Source organism: Oryzias latipes, chromosome 7 (assembly GCF_053564925.1).
Source record: "Oryzias latipes strain Hd-rR chromosome 7, Olatipes_Hd-rR_3.1".
Lineage (NCBI taxonomy): Eukaryota > Metazoa > Chordata > Actinopteri > Beloniformes > Adrianichthyidae > Oryzias > Oryzias latipes.
The window spans coordinates 14,713,475-14,725,299 of NC_136243.1; the positions used below are offsets into that span (position 1 = coordinate 14,713,475).

General features: G+C 42.1%; 2 protein-coding genes across 2 annotated transcripts; both read right to left on the reverse strand.

Annotated features, from left to right (window-relative positions):
* Positions 1–1,164: 1,164 nt before the first annotated feature.
* mfsd2al2 (major facilitator superfamily domain containing 2a-like 2) lies at positions 1,165–7,770 on the reverse strand. The gene is made up of 14 exons (XM_004070952.5): positions 7,526–7,770; positions 6,771–6,890; positions 6,561–6,685; positions 6,343–6,475; positions 5,737–5,815; positions 5,499–5,656; positions 4,818–4,908; positions 4,166–4,287; positions 3,963–4,046; positions 3,802–3,885; positions 3,608–3,720; positions 3,278–3,421; positions 3,027–3,194; positions 1,165–1,731 (listed from the first exon to the last, which is right to left on the reverse strand). The coding sequence occupies exons 1-14, from the start codon at positions 7,619–7,621 to the stop codon at positions 1,377–1,379; spliced, it is 1,872 nt and encodes a 623-aa protein (XP_004071000.1). The 5' UTR covers positions 7,622–7,770; the 3' UTR covers positions 1,165–1,376.
* A 641-nt stretch (positions 7,771–8,411) lies between these two features.
* fam110a (family with sequence similarity 110 member A) lies at positions 8,412–11,540 on the reverse strand. Its single transcript, XM_004070852.5, has 2 exons — positions 11,303–11,540; positions 8,412–10,059 (listed from the first exon to the last, which is right to left on the reverse strand). Exon 2 carries the CDS (start codon positions 9,941–9,943, stop codon positions 8,765–8,767), a length of 1,179 nt encoding a protein of 392 aa, XP_004070900.1. The 5' UTR covers positions 9,944–10,059; positions 11,303–11,540; the 3' UTR covers positions 8,412–8,764.
* Between the last annotated feature and the right edge of the window lie 285 nt (positions 11,541–11,825).

Here is an 11,825-nt window from a genome sequence, read left to right on the forward strand (position 1 = left end):
TTCTGAACTTTTATAGCATAAAATAAATGTACTTGTAAAGCTTTTGAAACCATTAAACATGAATCTAAAGTATAATATAACCTCTTCTGAAAAGTACAGGACTAAAGTTATGAGAGGTATTTCATCAAGAATGCTTGGAAATTGTGATAGCAAAAATAGTTGAGATTCTTGACCTTTCATCTGTCTGGTATGCTCCTTCTGCATGTTGTGAATTTAGAAGTGTTGGCCATATTTAACCCTTGTGCTATCTTAGATGACCCCCACCCTTACACTGACGTGTTCTCCCTACCATGATGAAGGTGGTTAAGGTGGAAAGATTTCATGTAATCCATGGACACCAGTGAAGATCACAAATCATTGAAGAAAAAAGGTTCAGCGCACTGTCTAGTGGGTCTAGATGACCCAACTCCCAATGTTAAAGTGCCCAGGATAGCACAAGGGATAAAGAATATCATCAAGGAGATTTTCAGATAGTGTCGAAAAGTCTATTTGCTCAAACAAAAATGCTGAATTCTGCACCCTGTTCAGTTCTTTGTGCACTCATTCAGTTATTTTGGGATAATGGGACACTTTGTCTACAGCTGTTAAGTGAGACCCATGATAAGAGTGAGTTTTATATCTGTTAATTCCTAGATCCTGTAGCTTGATTAGTAGTGTTGGAGAACCCATCTGTGTTGAGGATCTGAAAATCAAACATCCCTAGGAGGTATTAGAACATTTGCCTTTCGGTCATGTGATTTCTTAATTATTTACTTTTAACTCTCACATTTACGAAGGTTTATTGTGCTGCTGATCTTATTTTGTTGCAAATACACACGATAAAATAATTTTTCAAAAAGAAACACAAATCTGAGAAATTCTTAGTATTTTTCCTGAACATTATGATGTCCCTCATAAAATAATATTTTTGAATGAATAATATTAATAATAATGTTGAAGCATTTTGGAAACCATGTTTACAAGTTTAAACAGTAAGGTTGCATACATTGGGACAAAAAAAAACATTTGTCAATCATTGATTGTGCAAGTTTTCTCACTTAAAAAGATGAATATGGCCAACAAGATTCCTCATAACAAAAAAATATATATAAAAGTTGAGAAAAATATCAGAGATGTTTTACATGTAATAAATAACGTCCCAAGCTGTGTATAAAGAACAAATGCTTTTAAGAATAAGTAAAGAAATGTTTATTTGAAAGAAAATCCCATGTTTCCTGAGAAACCTCCAAATCCATCACAGCATTTATCGATACACTCAAAAGCACACTAAAACCTTCTGCTTCTGCTTGATTTTCATACAATCAGTAAAGTCTTAATACTTAATTTAATGAGCTCACTAGTGTCAGTAACAGTTTTAGTTTGCAGCATACATTGTCTCATACCCATGACACTTTGGATCGCACATGTGACCTGCCAGATAAAGATCTAGAGTCATCCGGCGAAAGGTTTCTTCCTCGTTGAATTTCACCTGAAGTTTTGCATTCATGCCACTGAGGATATATTTTGGACTCAACATTTGGCACAGACCTGCTGCTTCCTCCAGCTAGGCTGTTTAATGCAGTCGAGGAAGAAGATGGTTTCTGTCTGTGACAGCGTGCTGAGGAAGCAGACTGGCAGATGTTGGCACAGACTGGACCAGAATGAGATGTTGATATGAAACTGATTTGAGATTGATGGAAGGTTGTTGGCAGCTCCGTGTCTTCCCCTGCATCTGATGATGACACTTCTGGGCTAGAATATGGAGTAGAGAAAATATATATATATATATTTCTATACTTTAAACACACAAACGTGGCTGTAATAAATCAAACAGAATTAAAGCACCATCAGCATCTATGAGCTCTGGGGTTCATTCATTTATGGTCTGAGCTAATCCCAAACATGCAGACTTCATCACCCTAGAGAATAAACTGCAAAGACTTTGGACTTCTTTCATGTATATCCAAAGACTCTTCCATTTAAGGGGTAATACATACAGTCTAAGAGGATCAAATATGTTTATGAAACCAGCAAAGGCTAAACTTTACTGCATCTCCACAAGAGGGGTTCAGATATGGAAAAGCTGCAGGGAGGATTTAAAAATGATCAACACATACAAAAATTCGTAGCAAGTATAAAATATGATATAATAAATAGATACAAGAGAGTCAACATGTTTTTTCTTTTCTTTTGACCCTAATTGGTTGTTTTCAGTGCATTTGTTAATATCATGCAATTTGTATAAATGTAAGTTTGGACTGAACTGAAAAAAGGAGGTTGGACTTCATCCATAACAGACTTTGCATGTAGTCATTTTTTATCTTTATACTCCTGTTTATGATGTTCATTTTTTATTTTATCAGTTTCAAATAAATTAATATAAATAGAAAAAATATTTACACCAAATATAAATATTTCTTCATATTCCTAAAATCCCTCTTTATTGACGGTAGTTTTGTTAATTAAGAGATTTATTTTTTGTACATGAGTTCAAAATGTGATCAGCGGCATTTCCTTTTTTATCTATACGATGCACAAGTTACGAGCTCAGGGACAGGTACAGTGAGGAAAAAACATGTTAGCCACCAAGTCTGCTTGTTTGCCCTCTTGAAAAACTGAGCTTAGTCTGTTATGTTCATTATTGAAGCCTTTCAACTGTGACAGACAGAATTTAAAATAAGATCACATTGTCTGATTTTTAGAGAATTTTTTCCAAAAGTATGCATAATATTAGTATTAGTAATATTAATTAATAGTAATATTAGTAATATTAGTTTTCAGCTCCAAGAACTGTGTCCCTGACCTGTTTATTTACAAAGCTCTTTTATCCTCCATTGCTTACATGTTTTCATATTTCACACCATTTCACAAATAAATTCCTAAAAAACCATAGATATCCTAGATTCTTTCCATTTTTCCATTCTAACTTCTCACTTTAAGATCTACATATTGTACTTTAAATAAGGGATTTTAGTAAGCCCTGCTATTTCACAGCTGATGTTTTAGGACAGAGTGGAACAAATCAAATCTTCTAGAAAGTCTCTTACTGGAGCTCCTCCTCAGTCTGTGAGCGCTGCTTCTCGCTGATTGGATAAGTGTGAAATATCACCATCGCTATCAGCAAAAGTGCAATGGGAACTGGTGAGAACAGTACAATTAGAGCTGTCAGCACACCGTCTCCATGGTTACACGCCTCTGCTTTGTAGCCTGCAATCCTGCAAAGCAGAACGCTGCATATGAAAAACAGAGCAAACATGGAGCAAGCCAGTGAGTTGTGTGGGTTTGAGGTCATTCTCACTGCAGAGTCATGGTGGAGAGTCCAGCAGACAGCCCTCCTGACAGCTTACTGCAGAAGGCATAACCAGAAAAAAACACAGGCTCCAAGTCTTTACAAGTGGGGTGTTTAGAGGCAAAGTCGTCCACCACATCTGGGAGCATAGACCTGTAAGATCACGCAGAATCACAGTTTCACTGCTAATCCAACAAGCCCTTCCAAAACGTGCAACACTTGTCCTGGTCCTGGGTCAGATGGATCATGTAAATAATATATGTGCTCCATATTTTCTTTCCATATGGATTAGATCTGACAGTGGCCTTGGAGGGAGACACAAACTGAGCACCGACTTACCAGGGAAGCAAAAACATGGTTGCCACACTGAATCCCATCAGAGCACACATATTTATAAAAACTGGCAGGTTACTGGGGATGACGGCAACTATGATCACAGCAGGGATGAAGAGCTGAGGGAGACACAAAGAGGCCTTGAGTCAGACTCAAGATGTGGAGAGCTTATGTGGAAAGACGTTGAATTGAATTCTCACTGATAGTCCAATGAAGAGTGTGGCTTTTTTCCCAATTTTTAGAAGAACCACTTGCCAGAAGGGAACTGCTATTGAAGCAGAAAGCTGTGGAAGTATTGACACATTTATTGAAATAAATGCAAACTACTTTTTGTTTCCACAAACATTTACCTGCAACTTACCAGCAGGACCAGCAGGAGGAGCTGGAAGTGGGCTCCCAGCCCAGCAGCATGGCTGCAGAACAGGGCAAAGTTACCCAAAGACATCTGACACCAAACAGGCAGGGGAGAGAAAAAGTTACAAGACTTTTTGAAATATGGAAAGATCACAAAGTAAGGACGTATGAAAGCTGAAGATGATTACATAGTGACTTTTGGTGGTGTACCTGAAAGGCTGAAACACTAAAGACAAAGCCGAGAACAAGTCGCTGGTATGGGACATGGCGTGTAAGCATCTTTACCGAGCTAAGATAGGAAGGTCGGATTTTGTCCTCAGAGCAGACAGGGTCTGGGAATCAAAGGAGAAAAGCATCAGAGACATGTGCAGGAGGGTTGAGGAAGAAAATCTCACACCTCCGATCTGGTGTAATGCTGATAATTAGGCTCAAAATAATTAGATATTGCAAACATGGCTGCAAGAATAAAATAGTGAGGTTTATTTTTTATCTTAACTTTATATTGGATTTAATTTTTCTCGAACCATAATCTTTCATAGAAGAACTGTTGGAATAGCTGCAGGGATCACAAAGCAACAGCAGATCTTCCCCCTTTGCTTCCAACTTGTGGTTGTTTTCAGACAGCAGAAATCGGCCATTTTTGCTCTCGCTGCATCATGAGGACACCTCAAGACTTGAACTAAGTTCTTGATATTTCCTGAGCAATAAAAGTGTTGTTCTTGTTCACACAGTCACGTGTGCAAAAAAAAAGTTGGCCTCTTTGTGGGGGCGTGAACAAACCAGCCTTTGGTAATACAATAACTCAGTCAGGTAAACATCGAATCTCATATTGTTTGAAGGTTTTTGTTTGGGACTGACTCACCACACTGCTCCCTAACGCCGAAGAAGAGAACAAGGCTGCAGAGAAGGAAGATGGCCCCCATGACAAGAGCTGAGGTCAGAAAAGCCTTTTGCTGCAGGTCACATGCACACGAAAACAGATAAATATAGCACAAAATTCTGCAGCAGACAAAGATGCAAACTGTTGGTTATATAAAATAAAAACATGTATGCAACTGGAGAGGTTGACTTGAGGCAGGATGAAGTTTGCACGAACAGGGTGGGGGTGGGGGGTAACTTCTGTAGACAGAGGCAGGATCGCCGTTTCCTTAAGCTTGGCTAAGCAAATTCTGTCTTTCAATTTTAAAGACACAGAGGAAGATTTTGTAAAATGCCAATTCCAATTCATTGCTTCCATGTGTGCTTGGGGGAAAACACTGAACTCTTAGCCTGCTCTTCATAAACAAACTTGATGTTGCCTTTTTTAATAAATAAAAGAGGAAGAAAATGCAGTTCCAGTATCATTCATTTCAGGAATTTTGTTGTGCGATCACACAAACCTGTCTGTTTGCACATACACACACACACGGACAACAACCCAACTGTTCTTTTGTGAAAAAGCTAATAACAGGGTAACAGGAGATCTCTGAGATTATCCCACTGAGGGGCCCGGCTGCGTCACAGATTGTGGTTGTTTCCTCACTTCTCACGTGAGCTCAAATACCGTTTCCTGAAGTGAGGCGCTCTGTGGCACAGATGTGCTTTCGGGTGGTTTGTGGTCCAGGAGCTGGCAGGCCTCTTGCCTCTCTTTGTTGTACACGGCCACAACTTGTCCTTGAATCACTGAAGCCAGCAGCATCGCCATCATCTCCACGCTCATTCCTCACAGAAAGAGGACAGAGGCAAAAAGGAGTTGGTATTTAGTTACAACTGAGCCAGTAAAGGAGTCTGGTTACTCTTACTGTAGGCAGTGGCAGAGTCTCTGTCCTTCTTAAGGGCACCCAGAAACATGCTCAGGGAGAGGTAAGGAACGTTGTAGCACTGTTCATGGATGACAGACATACCACAGACTGTACAGGAGATATGTGAAAGGAAAAACCTCCAGGCGTGCTCACACATGCCTCCTATCCAAACTCATTTTAGTTTCTATTTTAGACTTTTCCTGTGTTCTGTGTAATTCAGCGTAGCAGTTTAAAACCTAAATCTTGACACAGGGGGTTTAAGCCTCAAATTCAGCCTAAAGTTCATCACCTTGATCTGAAAAAATGAATTTTGAAAGCTTGTTGAAAAAGGTTTAAAAAGGATGAAAAAATAGTTTGTTTCTTTAATTCCATCTATCCATTCTCTAAACCTGCTGAATTTCATGTGGAGTCACAGGGTTGCTGGAGCCTATCCCAGCTACCTGGCAAAAACAGGGTACACCCTGAACAGGTCGCTAGTCTGTCCCAGGGCCACTCACTGAAGCATTTACTTTACTTAATTGCTCTCCTGTTTATAATGAAGAAAATACTAAGAAAATTAGATGTGTGAGGAAAAAACAAAGAAAATGTCCTCTCCACTGCTCTCACACTCATGGACATCTCAAAAAGACAGGTGGCGATGAGGAACCACAGCACGCCGCCAGCCTCAGACATGGAGCCCGCTGGCACAGACCACAGGAGCACGTACGACAGGACTCCAAATGGCGTGGAAATGAGCAGCCTGTGAGACAAGCAGCAACGGCTCTGCTAATCACGGAGCAGCAATGTTGGCAAAACTTAGGCTCTGACGAACAGAAATGACCCACCACGGCGTGAGTTTGCCAACGGGCGTCCATTTACTGCGGCTCACCAGGTATCCCACCAGGGGGTCAGTCACAGCGTCCCACGCGTGACTCACAAACAAGATCAGGGAAACATAGGAAGCCTTCATCTGTGGACGGTTTCAGTGCTGGAGTCAGGAAAAATGCTTGTCTTTAAACCCCCCGCAAAAAAAAAAGAACGACGTGCACTTTCACCTGCACGACATCTAGAAGAAAGATCTGCAGGGAAATATTCAAGGCTGCTGTTGTCATCTGATAGGGGACCCCACCCATGGCGTAAAACACCTTCCTGAGCAAAGGAAACCCCCTCTGCTTCTGTCAGGATCAGAGACAGCACAAGAAGACATCTTTGATCAGACGACTTAGGTGTGTTTTTCACCTGATAATAGAGCCACTACTGGTCAGGCTTTCACTTTCACCACTAACTGAATATATTTATATACGTATATATGAGACTTTGCATGTTTGAAAGTGATAATGGGAGGAGTAGAAGCTTTGGCGCTTTTGAAATCTTCTATCTGACCTGTTGGTCAAAGAGAGCAACTAATTTGATAACCAAAGCATAAAACAGCACAGTGTTTCATGCCACCCACTGAAGTAAATGCTTCAGTGTGTGGCCCTGGGCATTTTTCCCAAAAGAAAAGGTCAAAAACATGTACCAAATGCAAGGCCAGTGAAGTTTACTATTGATGTAAAAGACAAGAAACAATGGATTTAATTAATAAACTGTTTTATTTTGACTGAATCAACTGTGTATTTGTCTAGAAGTCTGTTTCTACTGAGTCAAAAGCAGAAAATTGTATTACCATAATAAATATTACTAAAGGTGAATTACTAAACAATGCTGCATATGAAGCTACAAAACAATATTTGGATTATTTTTAATCAATAAAACAGGTTTAAAAATAATTTAAAATTGCTCACAGAATCCAGATGGGATTTTTTCTTACCCTCTGCTGATCTTCAATGAATGGCTCCTCAGTCTGCTTGGACCAACAACTTCTCAGCTTTTGCAGCTGATGTGTAAATCTGTGGAAACAGCTCATTCTTTGGTCCCAGGGAAAAGGACGATGTGTTCAAACGGATGCACGGACCAAACAACAGTGGCCCCTCTGCAGATGCAGTACTGTTCTTAAATCCCATGAAAGTGTAATCTGGTTGAGCAAATCCTTTGTGTTAGAAACTGAAGACCTCTGATGCAATCCATCCTCAATTACACCTTTTACAAGTGACGTCTGCTGCTTCAGCTTCACATTCTGCCTCAGAAACACATTTAGAAAGATTTTGAGCGAAATGTGCAAGATGTCTGCATCATAAGGAAAAAAATTTTGTTTTTTCTTTGCCAACAAAAAAACGTAAAACCGGCTGTGATTTCTTGTAGAGTGTTCATAAGATGCATGTTAAGGTCACTAATCTGCCTTCATATGTGGTTGGTTGATGGGTTTTCAGAACTCAAATTCCCCGGTAAAAAGCAAAGATTGTATAAAAACAAAACGTAGGTAGTCAGAGATCCGTTTCTGCAGAAATGGACCAAAGTTCAGAAAGCTAGAGACACGTTAGCTATTAACCCTTTGCAAGCCATAAAGAACAATAAAAGCATGTAGCGTGTGTTTCTGTTTTATGGAACATAAAAGGATTCATGCCCAAAATGTACATTTTTACAACTTTTTATGTAAGGTTTATTCAAAACCATTTCTTCCAATATATGGATTACAAATCTGTCTTTTGGCTGATTGTTTTGTAATCAGTGAATTAGAAAAAAGGAACTCTCTTCGTAACTACGTGCCTGTGCTTCCCTGGGTGTGACTCCCACAAAGACAACCAAACAACACCGTGTCCTGCATCATTTTATCTTTAATGCCATACCGGTACAGCAAAATGTGAACAACGGATCATCAGAGACACTTCATCATGACAAAAGGTGTGGGTACAACATCCACAAACTTATACAAAAAAATACATAACACAAAAAAAGAGACAAACATGAATTTGGTCACTGTTGAGGCTTCCAAAGGCACAAAGTCCTAAACAAACTATGGAACCCACTCTGAGCGGAGAATATAGTAAAGACAACTTTACCGAGTGCTCCAACTAAACCATTGGAACCCATAACACTTGGTTTATTCCAAGTGAATGAAGAATAAAAACTTGAACTTTATTCTATTAAATAAGGAACATTTGTTATCCGGCTATAAATTGGTGCTCTTAGTCGTGTTGTCTTTGGCCTGGCGCAGTCCGTACAGCCATTTGATCACTCGTGCGTTTCTCTCAATCACAGACACGCCATAAGGAACACGCTCTGCAGCTTTTCCCTCATCGTCCTCTTCCTGCTCTTCCTCTTCTCCTCGTCTGGAGCCGGAACATTCGGACCCTGGAGCGCTCACGCTCCGAAAACGAGCCAGGGACACGATGTCAGCGTTGGAGCCGGTCAGCTCCTGCAGGTCCTCGGCGTCCACGCCACACAGGTTGAAGAAGCGCTCCAGCTCGGTCCCGGCTCGGGAGTACCGGTCGCTCATGTCCGACTTGGAGCGGGTCAAAGAGGGCCGCTTCCTGGAGCTGGTGGAGGACAAACGGGTGACGGCTGGAGAGGGAGGTGGGAAAGCCGGGGGCTCTATGGAAGAGGGGGGAGAGTTATCCGGTTTTGGCACAGCAACTGGTTTCAGAGGAGAAGAATCTAAGGGTTTGGTGGGGAAGAGGCGCAGGCGAGCGGCAGCCGGGCGAAGGAGAACCTGGGCGTGTAAGGGCATGGGCTTTAGCGGCTGCCGCATGAACTGGAGTGGTCTGCAGGGCGAGGTCTGTGGACTGGCTTCAGGCACCACATCCACTCTGCGTATGGCCCCTGCAGCTGGAGACCCAGCGGCGCCGCCCGCACCGTCCGCTCTGGCAGGTCCATTTACTTTTAGCCTGACCCTAGCTGGACTGGACCTGTCAGGCCGTGGAGGTGGAAGCGGTTTCTCCTTCACCGGCGGTGCAACAGCCGGCGTATTCCGGGGGGCCTCAGCAGTCGCAGTGACATCACTGATGAGGTTACTGAGATGCTCCAAGTCCAGCTGCATGCCCTCCACCTTTGTCGGAGCTGCTTTAACGGAGGCGATTCTGGTGGTCCGTACAGCAGGGGCGGGTATCAGCTGAGGCTTAGGCAGTTCTGTGGGTCGGATGGGCTGCTGTTTGGATAGGGCCACCTGACTCTTGACGTACTTCGCCTTGTCCGCCTCCAGTCTCTCCACAGCACTCTGCTTCTGTGCCGTTGGGCTCTGTCGGTAGAACTGCGGGCCCACTTTCCCCTTAGCCCGCAAACGGGGTGGTGGAACTCCAACAGCAGCTTTGGTTGGTTGTCGAGCGGTGTGTTGAAGCATCTCTACAGGCATTGTTCATCAGCTCCAATCCACTTCCTCTTCTGTGCTTCTGTATGCCTAATGTGTGATCATCTTCTGGTAGAGTTTTGAAGAGATGCTGATTATCAAACCCTGAACATTTAGACTTCCTGGGGGAAAAAACACACAGATTAGCAGAGCAGAAAGGGGGAAGTACTTAGGTAAACAATCATTAAAAGCGTTTATCTTTGTTCAGCCATAGCAGAGAAAACTTCAGACCCTGAAGGCTCAGGCACCGCTCTGACAGCTGCAGGCGACGCACATTCACAGCCACGCATCTCTAAAATATCCACAACGCCCACTAACCTGCTTTTACAGCCCCATTTTGACCATCTTTTGAAAAGCGTTTCCAGTGGTCTTTAAATTATGATTATCCAGTTTTAAGCCAAAATAAAAAGAACCAGTGTCGTTTTCTACGGCATAATTTAGGCTTTTTTCTTATATATGTCCAGGATGTCCCCTGCCTTTGCCCACGAGTGGTCAGGATAGGCTCCAGCAGCCCCGTGACCCCGCGAAGGGACAAAATGGGTTTGAAAGATAAATGAACGAATGAGTGAAAGTTAAAAACATCAAAAATACGACTTTCATTGGAGTGGGTCTTTAACAACCTTTTCCTCTCCACACTCACAGGTCTAACGAACAACGTTTTTGCAAATGGAAAAAAAACAACAACTTTCGGTTTGTGGTTGGAGTGCCTGACAGCTGTCTGGTCAAACACGCCGACAGCTGCTGCTGCCTGAAATAAGACTCTTCTTTAAATAAAGCAGCCAGTCGTTGGGGTTTGGGTTTTCCCTCTGTGGAGGTTATCAAAAGAAAAAAAAAGAAAAAAACAATCTTATCAAAGTCATAAAGCTCGGTCTGGTGGCAGCCAAGGACATTTGCTGTACTTCTGAGCCCGATGAAGATCCAGAGAGTGTGTATAAAGAGCAGTCTGCATCTGACAGTTAAATTCTCCACATTTTTGCCATTCCAATCCGAGCCGGGCCGGGCCGGGCCAAAGTGCTGCAGAGAGAGACATGAACCGTTTCCAGCCCCCTAAGTGTGCAGGCCTCCACCAACAATCCATTACTTAAAAATAGAAACACAAACGTAAGAGGAAAGTTAAGAGGAAACAAACAAAACTCCCAAATAATTAGATTTATGGTGTAATTAAGTATAAAGTAAAGAGCTGAAAGTATATTGAGCTAAGAGGAAGTGGCCAACATGGAGTCAGACATACAGGGAAGAATAAACACACACAGGCACATCCACACACAGTACACACACTGACATGCAGGTGAACAACCTGCCCCGGCGCCTCTCAGCTCTACCAGACCTTCACGTTTTCTGGACTTTTCTTCTGGATAAACTCACCTGGAGTCTTTCCGCGGAGCTCCGCGTCGGAGGTTCTGGTTGAAGTTCGGTATTCGCGCGAAGTTCTGCCTCCATAAACGTGTTTCCAATCCTCTCACGGGTCAACGACGAACCTGTTTGACAACTCATGTGCCGCAGCCGCTGGCCCCGCCCCCTCCCGTTGATTGGCTCCACGTTGCAGACAGGAAAACGAACCCGCAGGTCACCTGACCCCCACTGTGATGACGTCAAGAAATCGATAGGTTCTTTCTTTTCCAGTGAGGGAAGTCATTTCCTATAAATGTGCATTTTATTTTAAGCTCTGGACCCAAGTGGAACGATTTATAAATAGTGGTAAAGCCAGTCTTAGTTTTCATAATAAAAACGCAATTTATCACTTTTCAAAGCAAAATATATATTTACATGAAATCAGAGTAGGAAAAAATTCGAATCCATTACTTATTTATCAATTTATTAACACTTAAAAATATTCATCCTCCCAATTAGTAATAATCTTAATAATCGATTTTACTAATTTCTGTTT

What these genes read in the sequence shown, in the direction of transcription:
- mfsd2al2 (XM_004070952.5), bottom strand. Translation starts at nt 7,621, where the DNA reads ATGAGCTGTTTCCACAGATTTACACATCAGCTGCAAAAGCTGAGAAGT. An exon ending in CGGCGTTAGGGAGCAGTGTG is followed by an intron (nt 4,288 to 4,817) that starts GTGAGTCAGTCC and finishes TTTGATTCCCAG; the next exon opens with ACCCTGTCTGCTCTGAGGAC. An exon ending in CACTCTTCATTGGACTATCA is followed by an intron (nt 3,721 to 3,801) that starts GTGAGAATTCAA and finishes TGTCTCCCTCAG; the next exon opens with CTCTTCATCCCTGCTGTGAT.
- fam110a (XM_004070852.5), bottom strand. Translation starts at nt 9,943, where the DNA reads ATGCCTGTAGAGATGCTTCAACACACCGCTCGACAACCAACCAAAGCT.